The sequence below is a fragment of the Dendropsophus ebraccatus genome, chromosome 7 (assembly GCF_027789765.1).
Source record: "Dendropsophus ebraccatus isolate aDenEbr1 chromosome 7, aDenEbr1.pat, whole genome shotgun sequence".
NCBI lineage: Eukaryota > Metazoa > Chordata > Amphibia > Anura > Hylidae > Dendropsophus > Dendropsophus ebraccatus.
In genome coordinates, this window is record NC_091460.1 from 111,233,527 (window position 1) to 111,249,835 (window position 16,309).

Here is a 16,309-nt window from a genome sequence, read left to right on the forward strand (position 1 = left end):
ATGCAAATATAAATTGGTGAAATCGTAAAAAAAGAATGCAATATGGTTACTTTTGGGGGTTTCCTGTGTCTACGTAATGCACTATATGTTAAAAGCGACATGATACCATTATTCTATAGGTCAGTCCAAACACAACCACATGCAGGTTTACACAGATTTTCTAAGGTTATATATTTTTTTAAAGAAATCCTTTAGTTTTTTTTGCAATTAATTTATTAATAAAACGTCCCTATTGTGACTCTTATAACGGTTTTAGTTTGTCACCTACAGCGCTGTATGAGGTGTCATTTTTTTGCGCCATGATCTCTAGTTTTTATTAACACCATGTATGTATAGATCAGACCTTGTGATGGCTTGTAATATATATAATGTAACAAAATAAAATAATGTACGGGATGGCGATTGTTATATTTTAATAGATCGGACAATTACACACACTACGGTATAATAATGTTTTTTTTTATTATTTTTATATGTTTTATTTATATTATGGGATAGGGGGTGATTTAAACTTTTATTGGGGGAGGGGCTTTGGGGTATTGTAAAAAACATTTTTCCTTTTTTTTTTTACACACTAAGTGATTGCATACACTGATCATTGCTATGCCATACGCATAGCATTGATCAGTGTAATAGGCGCTCTGCTCATTGAGCCTGCCTGTGGCAGACTCAATGAGCAGATCACCGATTGGACTGCACAGAGGAAGGTAAGAGACCTCCGGCAGCGTTTAAGGGGGTAATGACAGGCTGCAGCACGATCACTGCAGCCTGCCATTAATGGTGAGGACCCGGCTGCTGATTGCAGCCTGCCCCCCACCTACCTGTACGCCCAGGGTCATCTGGGGACGTCCTAGGTTGTCTAGGGGTTAAAGGAGAACTCCGACCAAAATGTATTTTTAATATGTTATTTCATAAGCAAAATTACACAAATTCCTAATGTACACTAATTATGGGAAATACAATTCAGCAGATCAGGCAGGCTTCAATTAAAAAAATAAAAATGTGACGTCACGGCCGGGTCTATACCTGAAGGGTCCAGCAGGGGTATATGTAAAAATGTAAAATATATGGGGTATATGTAAAAATTACATGTAAAAATATGCACTACCACTCCTTGCCAGAAGGGCCCTGTTATATTTACATATACTGCGTCCCCTGCTGGACCCTTCAGGTATAGACCGGGCTGTGATGTCACATTTTTATTTTAGTAATTGAAGTCTACCTCATGTACTAAATTGAGGGAAATGGCACCGTATATAGGAATATACACCGGCCACTTTATTAGGTACACCATGCTAGTAACGGGTTGGACCCCCTTTTGCCTTCAGAACTGCCTCAATTCTTGGTGGCATAGATACAACAAGGTGCTGGAAGCATTCCTCAGAGATTTTGGACCATATTGACATGATGACATCACACAGTTGCCACAGATTTGTCGGCTGCACATCCATGATGCGAATCTCCCGTTCCACCACATCCCAAAGATGCTCTATTGGATTGAGATCTGGTGACTGTGGAGGCCATTTGAGTACAGTGAACTCATTGTCATGTTCAAGAAACCAGTCTGAGATGATTCTAGCTTTATGACATGGCGCATTATCCTGCTGAAAGTAGCCATCAGATGTTGGGTACATTGTGGTCATAAAGGGATGGACATGGTCAGCAACAATACTCAGGTAGGCTGTGGCATTGCAACGATGCTCAATTGGTACCAAGGGGCCCAAAGAGTGCCAAGAAAATATTCCCCACACCATGACACCACCACCACCAGCCTGAACCGTTGATACAAGGCAGGATGGATCCATGCTTTCATGTTGTTGACGCCAAATTCTGACCCTACCATCCGAATGTCGCAGCAGAAATCGAGACTCATCAGACCAGGCAACGTTTCTCCAATCTTCTACTGTCCAATTTCGATGAGCTTGTGCAAATTGTAGCCTCAGTTTCCTGTTCTTAGCTGAAAGGAGTGGCACCTGGTGTGGTCTTCTGCTGCTGTAGCCCATCTGCCTCAAAGTTAGACGTATTGTGCGTTCAGAGATGCTCTTCTGCCTACCTTGGTTGGAACGGTTGGCTATTTGAGTCACTGTTGCCTTTCTATCAGCTTAAACCAGTCTGCCTATTCTCCTCTGACCTCTGGCATCAACAAGGCATTTCCGCCCACAGAACGGCCGCTCACTGGAGGTTTTTTCTTTTTCGGACCATTCTCTGTAAACCCTAGAGATGGTTGTGCGTGAAAATCCCAGTAGATCAGCAGTTTCTGAAATACTCAGACCAGCCCTTCTGGCACCAACAACCATGCCACGTTCAAAGGTACTCAAATCACCTTTCTTCCCCATACTGATGCTCGGTTTGAACTGCAGGAGATTGTCTTGACCATGTCTACATGCACTGAGTTGCCGCCATGTGATTGGCTGATTAGAAATTAAGTGGTAACGTGCAGTTGGACAGGTGTAACTAATAAAGTGGCCGGTGAGTGTGTATATATATAGGTGTATATTAGGAATTTGCCTAACTTTGCTGAACATCCTGGTGACGTTACTGAACATCCAGGTGCAGCTATGGGAGTTCAGAGGGGGTTGGCGCGGCGCATCAAATCTACAAAAATTGTAGTAAAAAAAACAAACAAGTTGCATATAGGCAAACTAGGTACCGATAGAAAGTACAGATCATGGCGCAAAAAAATGACACCTCACACAAACCCATAGACCAAAGAATAAAAGCGCTATAAGTATGGTAATAGAGCATGTTTAAGAAACATATATTTTTTTAAAAGGTTTTAATTTTTTAAAAGCCATCAAATAAAATAAAAGTTACACAAGTTACATATGATTGTAATCGGAACATATATAAACAAGTCAGTTTTACCCTAGGGCGAAACAAACCCCCCCAAATAATAATTTAATTTCACCACTCATATAATTTTTTTTTTGTTTTACGGCATATTTTAGGCAAAAATTACATTTGCCATTGCAAAGTACAAATAGTGGTGCAAAAAATAAGGGCTCATCTGGGTCTCTAGGTGGAAAAATGCACACGCTATGGCCTTATATACACAAGGAGGTAAAAACGAAAGCGCAAAAATAAAAACTGGCTGTGTCCCCAAAGGGTTAAATGTTTAACTACTGTAATAAATTTATGCATTGCTTAACCACATGTGTGAACACAGCCTCAGGTTGATTAGTTTACCCAACTATGGGAAATCTTTAGGCTATGTTCACACAGTGTATTTTTCATTTCAGTGTATTTAATCATTTTTTTACAATAATTGTTGGCGATTAAAACGCTGTTTTTGCCTTAAAATAATGCACTGCACACAGTTTTTGACCAACAGCTGGAAAAAAAAAGTAAAAATCCCCTTTAAATCTTAGAAGCAATGCTCTACGGGGAAAAAGGTGTACAAAAGCATAAAGTAAATTGAATAGGAAATACACAAACTGTGATAATAGATTTATTATAAGATTCACATACCTGAGCTTTACAGTTCTTTATCGTCCCATAGATTTTACATACTTTTCACAGTTCACATAAGTAGTAAAAACAACAATGCAGATTTACCTACATCAGAAGAGGGTGGTGCACATCCATAACTAATGGCAATAATATATAATAAACCACATGTGAGCAATTATAGATCACACTGACCTTATAGTACAAATCTCTGTAATTAATATAGTCCATTAAATCGGGGACGCTGCTGCCTTACGGAATGTAAAATAACCTACTATTCATGTTTAGGCCTCTGGATTTGCCGTGTTGCCCCACTGGGCTGAGAAAGGTTCACAGTGATGGTTCAAAGGGAAAATAACATAATTTTAGAAGACTCTAACCTGCTGTTATGTTACCATAGGGCTGAGGGCATTGAGAATTAAGGTCATTTTCTTACCTTCATCCAGTGTCGTTTTTGATAATCTTCACTTAAATCAATATGCAAATTAGGTGGTTTGGTGCACTAGGGGTAGGACTACTGCCATGAGTGCACAGATCTTTCCCGCTGGGCCACCTCTCCTCTTACTGCATACTTGAATATACATTATTGCAGAGTGCCAGAGTAACATCATTGCAGAATGCTGCCTCTAGATTTTATTAAAGAGGGTCAGGCCACTCAATATTATACATACGGCCAAATTGTGCTCCATGCCAATATTTGGTCTTTTTTTCTGTTAAAAAAAGGGCCAAACACAGGAAGTTCCAGTCCTTTGCACGCTCACACAAGGAAAGACACCTGTTCATCATACAGGTTGTGTATGAACTAAGGGCAAGTACTGAGGCTGACTATCTTAGCAGCTCTGCAGCTTACCAGGAGACAATGCTCTTTGTTATGTAACAAGTCAGTATAATGTCACTGTGTAGCTACAGAGGTTTTAGTACTGTGTGACAGGAGAGCTGACCATACAATGCGAGCAGCCCAAGGATTCTCTGCTACTGAATGTGGATATGGAAGACTTGTCCTGCTCTGTGCACACTCAGGAATGGCTGTTTATCAATACCAAGCCATGTCTGTGAGAGCACAAAGGACTGGGACTTCCTGTGTTTGGTCTCTTTTTTAAAACAGAGAAAAGACCAAATATCAGCAAGGTGGGAGCATGGAGAGCAGCATGACAATGAAGCACCTAGTAGCCATATGTATAATGTCAGTTTAGACATAGAAAACTTAAACACAGAAAAATACAGACAGTATATTGCAGGACTTGCAATCGCAACCCCCCCCCCCCCCCCCCAAAAAAAAATAGTCTCCTTATAAAAAATTACCTTGATTCTCCGCGTCCTGTGCACAGTGGGACATAATAGCAGGTTGGAACCTTCTAACCTGCTGCGTTTTTATTTTAATGGAAACAAAATAGCAAAAATCAAATGATCAGTTGCTTATGCCATTGTGTAGATTGATTGTCATGGTCAACATTGGTCTTGTAGAAAACAGAGGTGTTTTTTTTTTTTTTTAATTTCGGCATCCAGGAAAGGATGGACATGTAGAGCTTATAGGGTCTGGCTAATAATTATTTTTACATTTTGCCCAGTTTTGTTCTTAGTGGGAAAATATCCTAAAAAGCTATCATATAGACTGTGTTCACACACTGTTGAAGTTACGGCCGTCATTTAACAACAAAACTAACAGCAGTTTTCTGCTGTTAAATGACAGTCGTCCAATAAAAAATGGCTATCATTTTGATGGTGATCCTAGTTATAGCCAAAGTATTAGTGGCTGGCAAATACCACGGCTACATATATAATAAGGAAACATTAGGACAAGATCTCAGGTCTACGGCCAGCTTTACACACACATATAATGACGTGTTATCTACAACTTACCACTGTTGAGCCCTGTAGCAAATGCTGTGCCAACATGAGGTATCAATCACGTATTGAACCATAAGAATGCACATGACATTTACTCAGGGACCTTATTATCAGTTAAAGTGTCACAGTCGTTTACATTTTCTTTGCAGAAATCAATAGTAGAGGCGATTTTAAGAAACTTTTTAATTGGGTTTATTAGCGGAAAAATGCATTTTTATCATGGAAAAGCAGTTTGGGGCTGGGTTCACACTACGTATATTTCAGTCAGTATTGTGGTCCTCATGTTGCAACCAAAACCAGGAGTGGAATAAAAACACAGAAAGGATCTGTTCACATAATGTTGAAATTGAGTGGATGGCCGCCATTTAATGGCAAATATTTGCTGTTATTTTAAAACAACGGCTGTTATATTGAAATAATGGCCGTTATTTACTGTTATATGGCGGCCATCCACTCAATTTCACCATTGTGTGAACAGAGCCTTTCTGTGTTTTTATTCCACTCCTGGTTTTGGTTGCAATATGAGGACCACAATACTGACTGAAATATATACGTAGTGTGAACCCAGCCTGAAACTCTCCCCCTGTCTTCATGGTTTTCTATGGAGAGGATAGGGGTGAAGGGGGATGAGGCACCAAAACAGGACAACGAAGAGTTAATTTACAGCTACATCAGCCAGGCAATCTCCTCAGCACTGACCTCTCTGACCTCTGAATAACGGCTTTCACACAGCTTCCACTGTGTAATCCTTTGTTCTCTGCTGGGGATTACTCTCCCTCCTTCCCTCTCTATAGGTTACACAGGGCTTGACTGATCTAAAAGAGTCGCGATTTCCTGATTCTGAGCAGTGGATGAGAGAGAGGAGGGAGGGGGGACCTGGGGAAAGTCTTTTTGAATGCAGAAAATGGCATATTTGCCTAATAAACTCAATTACAAAGTTACTTAAAATCGCCTAGACTATTGATTTCTAAAAAAACGATAGTGACACTTTAAAGCAAATGTGTGAAGACGCAAGAAGTGTCTCCCAGCACATGGTTCAAATTTGTCCTGGTGCCTTCTTTGGGGTAAAACAAACAAACAAAAAACACATTTGTAATCCAGAGGAGGGGTGTCAACTCTGCCTCATTGACACAGCACCTCTGGATTACAAATGTGTTTTTTTTAACCCATAGAAGGCACCAGGACCAATTTGAACCCTGCAATGGGAGAGGACTTGATGTCAGATAGCCAATGTTACCTGTGATATTGGGGAGGGTTGTGGGTGGGTACAGACTAGCTTTAAGCTCAATGTCATTTTACTTAAAGGGAAACTGACAGCATATATGTACATATGTTCATGCTGACAGTTATGAGTAACTAAGCATGCATTTTGTTAGTACCTTTATCTTTATTGCCTGTTTGATCAACTTTGTTAAAAAAAAGGGTCTTTTATAGCCCAGGGACAGTGCCATAGAGGCGGGTCTGTGACACAACTGGCACCTGCCCAGCTGTTCGACCACGGCTTAATCACCCCCCCCCCCCCCCTCACAGAGATATTGAAAGACGGATCATTTTTGGCTACGTTAAAATCCTGACTGAAACTTTCTCAGAGGAGGTGAGGTAGCCTGTTGAGGGAGAAGTGGTCAGAGATTGGGGTGGGCACCAGCAGTGTCACAGACCCGCCTCTGTGACACTGCCCCTGGAAAATAAAAGACTCTTTTACAAAGATCACAGAATGGGCAATGAAGATAAAGGTATTAATGAAAGGCTTGCCTAGTAAGTAACCCATAACCCGTAAGGGGTAACAGATCAACTCTGCTGCCTCCAGTGGCTGTGTCAGGAACTGCAGGGTTTTACAAGCCCTGCTTAGATTTGGCTTTAGAGGGGCTATCCAATGCTACAAAAACATGGCCCCTTTCTTCCAGGAACAACAACACCACTCTTGTCTTCAGTTTAGGTGTGGTTTACAATTAAGGTTCATTCACTTCAATGGAACTGATTTGGAAAACCCTACCCAAACTGAAGAGTGGTGCTGTGTCTGAAAGAAAGGGGCCATGTTTTTGTAGCACTGGATAACTTCTTCAACTATACTAAACAACCCCTAATGTTTTTTCCTATGCATAGTAGCATTAAAATAGATTTGGGAAAGCAGCCTGTGTTAGCAGCTCTGTAGGCGCCGCACAGCGAAGCTGAGCAAGCGGGAATAACGGCCAATCACAGCTCACTCTGCTGCAACTGGCTGCTGCCCCACCTGTAATGTCTATTCAGAAGCCCTGGGCTATGCCTTAGAATAGACATTAGGGGAGGCCCAGTACCACTAATTCATGCAGAAGCGTGATGATATATGATTGGTCTGGGACAGGGTTTCTGAAGACCTGTAGAGGACCTGGTAGTGGCCGCTTCCTGCTGCCAGTCAATGGAAACATAAAAAAAAAAAAGAGATTTCCTTTAATAACGGTAGTATTATAATGTTATACAACTTTATAAAACGTAAAAAAAATTAATTGTTTCGCTGAAATACACCTTTAAGAATAGAATGTAATTTCTTATAGATCATTTAGCATTCAATTCTAACTTTGTCAATGCTTGTAGCACATATTGAAAAGGTTAGAAGAAGCAAGCTGCATCTCTCGTCCCCGGACAGTGTCTGGTATAGCAGCCCTGCCCCATTCACTCGTCTCTTATCTCAGTCACCCTCTTTATCGGGCTTTATGGGTCTTCATGGACTCTTATCATAGGGTAGTTTTAAGAACCCTAAAGATGTTATTATACATGAGCCTCCAGTCTGTGAGATTTTCATCATCTGTACTCTCCCACTGGTTGTTGTATTATATATATATATATATATATATATATATATATATATATATATATGACCTTTACTACATCCATATGCAGAAAATAAAAATTGTTGATATGTCCTCTAGTTATGATCTGACGGCAACATATTGGCAGTGCAGCTTTATACTAAAGAGACATTCCTGAGAACTGCCAGTACTTATCAGCTGCTGTATGCCCGGCAGGAAGTGGTGTATTCTTTCCAGTCTGACAATGTTCTCTGCTGCCACTTCTGTCCATATCAAGAACTGTTCAGAAAGGTTTCCTATGGAGATTTGCTACACTGGACAGTTCCTGTCATAGACAGAGGTGGCAGCAGGGAGCACTGTGACAGACTGGAAATTAAACACCACTTCCTGCAGGGCATGCAGCAGCTGATAAGTACTGGAAGCCCTGAGACTTTTAAATAAAATTAGTTTACAAATCTATATAACTTTCTGACACCAGCTGATTTAAAAACAATTTTTTTTCAGCAGCTATAAGGCCTTGCACACTGCTGTATAGGCTCTGCCCACGTGTGACTGAGCCTTTGTTGTCAGAATCCACTTTACCCCCTGGTATAGCAGCCAATGCAGCATGGTCCTAGACAGCAGAGGTTCCTTGGCCCTCCATCATAGTTTGTTATTCACCTACGAAAGGTCTCAGCTATATAAAGACAGAGGGGGAGATTTATCAGACATGGTGTAAAGTGAAACTGGCTCTGTTGCCCCTAGCAACCAATCAGATTCCACCTTTCATTTTCCAAAGAGTCTGTGAGGAATGAAAGGTGGAATCTGATTGGTTGCTAGGGGCAATAGAGCCAGTTTCACTTTACACCATGTTTGATAAATCTTCCCCAGTGTTGCTATTTACATTTTAAGCTGAAAACCTTACACCCTTACCCTGATTCATCTACCCTGTTTATTTAACACCAAAATATTCATATGTAATGCATGACTCAAAAATGGCTTCCACCCCATAGGTTTTTAATATATGATTTGTATAAGGCTCTGGCAATACTATCCTTAAAGTGACAATTGCAATAACATTAGGGAATAAAATAAATGTAAAATTTTGTAATTTATCAGTCTCATCTGTAATACAAAAAGCACAACTGTAACTTGTACATATTTCTCAAAAGACAGAAAAATGCATTTTAAGCAAGTTATATATACTATAACATGGGCGGCATACATGGAAACATACAAAACCTTCTGGCTTCTGTTGAACTAAAATCTAGAAAACACAGTGATATCACTTAACGGGGTACTCTGGCGAGAAAAACATTTCTTTCAAATCAGCTGGTGTCAGAAAGTTATATAGATTTGTAATTTACTTCTATTTAAAAATCTCCAGTCTTCCAGTACTTATCAGCTGCTGTATGCCTTGCAGGAAGTGGTGAATTCATTCGTCTGACACAATGCTCTCTGCTGCCACCTCTGTCCATGTCAGGAACTGTCCAAAGTAGCAAATCTCCATAGAAAACTTCTACTGCTCTGGACAGTTCCTTTCATGGACAGAGGTGGCAACAGAGAGCACTGTGTCAGACAGGAAAGAATAAACCACTTCCTGCAGGACATACAGCAGCTGATAAATACTGGAAGACTTGAGATTTTAAATAAAAGTAAATTACAAATCTGTATAGTTTTCTGACACCAGTTTGTTTCAAAGAAAAAGAATGGCCAGGGTTCCCCTTTAAACGCTAAATGCCATTTCACTCTTTTGTTTGTCAAAGTTAAATATGGAAAATATAAAGGTATTTGATAACTGGATAAAACGTCAAGCTTTGCCCTCTATTTCATCCCTCATTATTTGGGGTTCAGAGGTATAGCATGAGCAAATTGTATGAAAACCACTAGTAGAAAATTCCCGTTGTTGTTGAAATAGCAGAATTAAAATGTGATATGTAATCCTATTTAGTATTAATAATAAAAAGTAAATCACCATTAACAAAATAATAAAACACTGGTGCTAACCTGCACCCAAACCGCAACGACTTCTTACCATTTACCATCTAGTGCGGACTATAGAACAGCATGAGCGCACTTTACAGGCCACCATTGTCACTTTACATAGTCCAGATCATTTGCAGGCACATGGTCCTCCCTGTATACAGGTTGTGCTGCCAGAGTCGTCCTTATGAAGAACAGACCGAACAGGAGGTGATCAGGTCTTTGGTCTCTGGAAAATATCTGCATAATGGGTCTCTGGATGTCTTGCAATGCCATACTATCATATTTTATTTACAGCCATTACATATTTCAGTGAGCAAGCAAATGCACGTCCCAATTCACAGGAACAAGTAATCCACAAGAAGTATATGAAAGGAAGAACAATGGCAGGAGTCATGAGGCTAATCTTCCAAAGGGTATATGTGCCCTTAGACTGCTGCTCTTCTAGCCCCCTTACTGTCCACTACAGGGTAGGTGCAGGACTGTCAACAGGCTGGTTAGAGAAAGAAGAAGCTACAGAAAAGAGGAAAGAGAACAATGTTGAGGAACAAAGAATACAGGCAAAATCTGCAACACCAAGCCTCCAATTGTTGAACTAAAACTTAAAGGGGTTATCCAGGTAACGAAAACAATATTCTAAATGATCCCCCTGCCCAATACCACCTTATGTCTAATATATATGTATAACCTATCATGCACCATTTCCCTGTTTTTTTTTTCTCATTTTCCCGCTCTGGATGTCTAAAATCATCTTCTCTGTGTCCACTCTGACAACAAGCTAACCCCCGCCCCTGTAGACACAGAACATGTGATGATCTCTCTGGAGGGTTGGGTTAGCTGTCTATTGACTTGTACCTGTTCACTGCTAGTGGAAGTGTTAAAGTTCAATCTCTGCTTTCGGTCAGTGAATGCAGGCATATGCACCTGTCTTTGTGTCACAGCTCTGTGTTTTGTAAGTTTTCTTGTAAGAGTCTGGATGAAACTAGAATGTTTCCATTCACAGTTAGCAAGCAGAGATCTAAACCTACACTATACCCCCCTGTAAACAGATGCCCGTTATGCAGCACATAGCTACACCATGCGTGTGTTAGCTCTGCTACATCATCAGCTAGTATGAAATACATACTGGGGTGATGTGATGCATAATCAGTGAAAAAACAGCCCTGTGTATACTGCGCAATAGTAATAACAGCAGTGGGCAGGAAAGAAAGCTAAGGGGGCGAGTACGCAAATGGACTAATCAGGGAAATGCATGATGGGAAATGTAGTTTCCTTGCCGGAGCCATCTTGGATATAGATCGGCTTTTAGAAAAACTTATAACTCAGGAACCTAGGAAGACAGGAGAAGGCTCAAACTACTCAGGGGGACTTTGGGAGTAATATCAGCTAGCATTTCATTTTTTAGCTCTTATGTGGATAACCCCTTTAACTTGTAGCTCAACTGGAGAATGACAAGTCGGCCTACCAAATCAGGAGAGAAACGTGGAGTTAGTTGCATGGAAGCAAATGGGGTCCTTGTTACATATTATAATTATTAAAGGGACTGTCAAATGTTTTTCCCAGGCACAGCGCCACATTGGTGTTAGGGCTGTGTCTCGTATTACAGCTCAGCATTAGTTGAGCGAACTTCGAGCATGCTTGAATTCTTCTGAACCTGAGCATTCAGCATTCGATTAATGGTGGCTGCTAATGTTGGATAAGCCCTAAAGCTGCCTGGAAAATATGGATACAGCCATAGGCCATAAGGCCCTAGTACACAAAACAGTTATTGTCCTAACCTGGCTGATTACTGGCCATTCAGGCCGATAATTGTTCGGTGTAATAGGACATGCACAATGTCAGCTGATCGTAGTCTTTCAACATGTTAAGGCTGGGTTCACACTATGTATATTTGAGGCTGTATTTGGTCCTCATGTCAGGTCCTCATAGCAACCAAAACCAGGAGTGGATTGAAAACACAGAAAGGATCTGTTCACACAATGTTGAAATTGAGTGGATGGCCGCCATATAACAGTAAATAACGGCCATTATTTCAATACCACAGCCGTTGTTTTAAAATAACAGCAAATATTTGCCATTAAATGATGGCCATCCACTCAATTACAACATTATGTGAACAGAGCCTTTCTGTGTTTTCAATCCACTCCTGGTTTTGGTTGCTATACAGCCTCACAAATACAGCCTCAAATATACATAGTGTGAACCCAGCCTAAAACATCAGGATTTATGCAGCCACAGTGTGCTGTGTGCAGTGTAATAGGAGCCATGGTAGTAGACCACTACTGAGATTTATGGGCTGCCCGAATGAGCCAAGGTTTGTGTGGGCAGCCCTTCCCTGCTCACTTTCTGTGTACGCGATAGCACAGGGAACGAAGCAGAAGTTGAGCGTTGACCTGACAGGTTGGCCCTCGCTCCTCCCATATTATCATGCCATGTAATACGGTCTATTGGGTGTATCCATGTTTTCCAGGCAGCCTTTGGGCTTTGTCTAACTTCAGCAGCCAATGCTAGACAAATGTTGAATGCCCAGGTTCAGACAAATTTGAGTATGCTTGAAGTTTGTTCAACTCTACTCAGCATTAAAAAGGTATTCCATCCATGCCCTCCCCCCAAACATTTGTTTAAAAGCACCCTGGTGTTACTCACCACCCCTCTGAGTTTTTTGACAACTCTCCCGCTCTTCTCGGTGCCTCCATTCAAAGTTTTTGCATATTATGGACTTTATTCAAGATGGCACCTGACGAGAAGCTACATCTCCTTGCGTGCCGCGTGCCTCCGTTATTATATGTACCTATTCCCTGTTTTTTATTTCCTTCCCACTGTCAGCTCAGGAAAAGGCACGGCCAATGGACCATCCCACAGCACTGTAGTCAGTGGTTGGCCAGGTTATAAGAGATAACCGGGCCCACCAATGAAATCATTGGTCTGGGATGGTCTGTGGGCCATGTCTTTCGGAGATAGAGGACACGTAATCCAAATCTCTGACGGGAAGGGAGCCAAGGGTGATACGGGATGTAAGCCCTGCAGCGTATGAAAGCACAGAAATTATCACAACCTATTACAAAGCTGACATGTTTGCCTTATACAATTTGATAATGCATTACTGTATTTAAGTGGAATACACTTTTAATACAAATACAAGAAAAAACAAAAAAACAAAAACAGTTCATGGACAAGAGAGACACTATTTCAATGTAAAACGTTTTTTTTTCTTGAAACGTTTTAAAAACGAGTTATTACAGGTACTGACCATTTTGCCAATTCGATGGTGTGTCTGTCTTGAAATACAAACTTTCTAGCTGCATTTAGGTTTTCAAAAAATGGCTCAAACCATAGAAAGAGTTGAAAAGATACCTGGTACTGCTTGTACCTAGATTACATCTGGTTCTAGTGTAGACATGAACATGGTTAAAGTGTTACTATTACTGTTGCTGGGTAAAATGGTAGCACCCTTCACTTCCCAGCCTGGCACCCAGTTTTACCGATTTCCAAGTCATGGGCGCCATTATAGTCCTGAAATCAGTGGGACTCTATGCTGAGCTGAGGAGTGAAGCCTTTTTAACCAGTGTCATTTATTCTCTAATCTCTGCAATCTCTTAAGACCCTATTACACAGGGCAGAGGAGCAAATGAGTGCTATCAGTGCATGCAGAGGAGCAAATGAGTGCTATCAGTGCATGCAGAGGAGCAAATGAGTGCTATCAGTGCATGCAGAGGAGCAAATGAGTGCTATCGGTGCTCGCTTGCTCCTGGTTCCTCGCTCACTACTGGCGCTATTGCATGTGGTGGCAGCGAGCAAGAGCAAGGGGTTCAGGGTGGGGTAGGTCTGGGCAGCCCTCCTTCCTGCCGGCCCCCCTCTGCTGCGCCATCAGCTGCTCAGCCGCGATTGGCTGAGCATAACAATGGTTAGCCAATTGCAGCTGAGCAGCTGATGACGCGGCAGAGGGGGGCCAGCAGGAAGGAGGGCTGGTGGGGTCGACACGAATCAGGTATGTATAGTGCACTACACTTCCGGGGGTGGGGGGGACATGGGGAAGGGGGCCATTCACTAACATAACATTTGTAATGTGTGTTATTTAGTGACTAATTTTCTAATGCCGCACTACCCCTTTAAGAGCTGACAGTAGGCATTCTGCTTTAGGGTGCCTTCACACCTACCGGATCCGCAGCGGGTCTCACTTCTGCGGATTCGTAGCGAGAACCGCTGCGGATCCGGTACCATTCACCCCTATGATAGCACATGCTCGCAGCGGGATTGACATCCCGCTGTGAATATGTGCTTTAACCCCCTCGCTGTCCGCAGCCCCGCCGCCGCATCCCCCATCCGCGGCCGCATCCTGCGGCCTGCCGCCGCCCGCATCCCACATCCCCGGTCCCGCTGATGGATGCGGCCGGGATGGGCTGATGTGGACGGGGATGGGGGATGTGGTGGGGCTGCGGACAGCGGGGGGTTAAAGCACATATTCACAACGGGATGTCAATCCCGCTGCGAGTATGTGCTATCATAGCTGTGAATTGATACTGGATCCGCAGCGGATCTCGCTGCGAATCCGCAGAAGTGAGATCTGCTGCGGATCTGGTAGGTGTGAAGGCATCCTTAAGGGTTTTTTTTTTTTTTTTTTAAACCATGGCACAGGCATAATCATGTTTTAGTAACTGGGTAAAAATGGGTTACTCAGGCCATAAATGTCAGATCTTTGGTCAACAGAAATGAGCGCAACTGAAGCATGTTGGGGTCTATGACTATATCCATCTTTTCCCGGACTCCCAAGGGCTGCATCCAACTTCAGCCACCAGTATTCAAATGCTGAACAATCGGACTCAAGCATGCTCCAGTTGCGCTCATCTCTACAAATGATACTTTTCTGATGCAGTTTTAACAGGGTACAAAGACTAACATAAGTTCAGAAGTACTATATGTTACATAAACTGATTGATACAATCGCATATCAAGAGGGGGAACTGTAACAGAGAAACTTACCTTTACGTGTCCATCCCAGTTTGCTGTACTACCTGCTGCATGTGCAGAATTCAACTGGTCGCTTACAATTATTTAGAATTTGCAATTTAAAATTCAACTGATCATTTCTACACAAAAGCTATTATATTGCTCCACTTTTTAGGCAATAATAAAATAGGATGACTCTTCTGAAAAGGAACCTTACTGGGCAGCTATTCCTATATTTTGTGGGATTGCATTGTAAACAATGTTCAATGCATCTGTGAAAATTCAAGTTGTACTTTGTCATATAATAAGGTTTCCTTAAATGTCATAGTCACAATAAAAAAAAAAACTTTTGACATGTCATAGAGACCTGTCAAAAGTTTTGATCGGTCCGGGTACGTGTTCAGACCTTTACCGATCGGGAGAACGGGCCGGGAGAAGACCATGCGGCCCTCTCCCCGCTCGTTCTGATGATCGGAAAGGGGCTGAAGACTCAGACCCTGATCGATCAAAACTTTTGACATGTCTTTATGACATGCCAAAAGTTTTCTATGGTGACATTGACACTTTAAGGAAATCTGTAATCTACAATCTACATTCCAAACTGCTGACACTGCTGGGTAACTATAAGAGCAAGGGGATCCATGGTACCTTTCATATATCCATCTATGTTATCATGAAGTAGAAAAATGTCCTTATTCTCTAGTGCAAAATACAAGCTCCTGAAGTGCATGGGGGCTGTAGCATCTGCTCGTTCTTCTTCCCATCCCTATCTCTGCTTGCTTGACAGTCAGCTGGAAGCTGAGCCCTGCTTCCACATCTCACAACTGGGCATAATTTTGTATACGCAGTGCAGAAATATTATTTGAAATCAAGGCTCAATACTGTCAATAAAGCAGGGATAGGGATGGGAGGGGGAGCGAGAAGGCTTTAAAGCCCTCAGCACTTCAGGAGCCTTTTTGCACCAGAGAATTAAAGTATTTTTCTACATTACAGAAGCACAAATAGATACATGAAAGGTACTATCTGTTTCCTTGACCTAACAGTGTCAGGAGTTTGGAAGAAGAATTACAGATGACATATGCACTTTAAATGGGCGTGGTCACGAAAAATAACTTTTGACATACCAAAAGTTATTGATCACAGTGGGTCTCAGTGTGATCAGGAGATATAGCCAAAGATAGTACAGGGAAGGGTGATCCACTCCCCAGCTGGCATCTAATTCCATCAACGTAGTCTCATAAACTTACGGGCCGAGCAACGATGTAAACGAGCGCCGATCTGCTAGATCGCGCTCGTTTACTGGGCCTATTCCACGGCCC

General features: G+C 41.9%; 1 protein-coding gene across 1 annotated transcript in view; it reads right to left on the reverse strand.

Annotated features, from left to right (window-relative positions):
* Positions 1 to 9,734: 9,734 nt before the first annotated feature.
* Positions 9,735 to 16,309, reverse strand: part of SEPTIN11 (septin 11) — an 86,889-nt gene continuing 80,314 nt past the window's right edge. Inside the window, exon 10 of the mRNA XM_069978171.1 lies at positions 9,735 to 10,556. Within this exon, the coding sequence (XP_069834272.1) occupies positions 10,541 to 10,556 (16 nt within the window). The 3' untranslated portion in view covers positions 9,735 to 10,540. The remainder of the gene's footprint in view (positions 10,557 to 16,309) is intronic.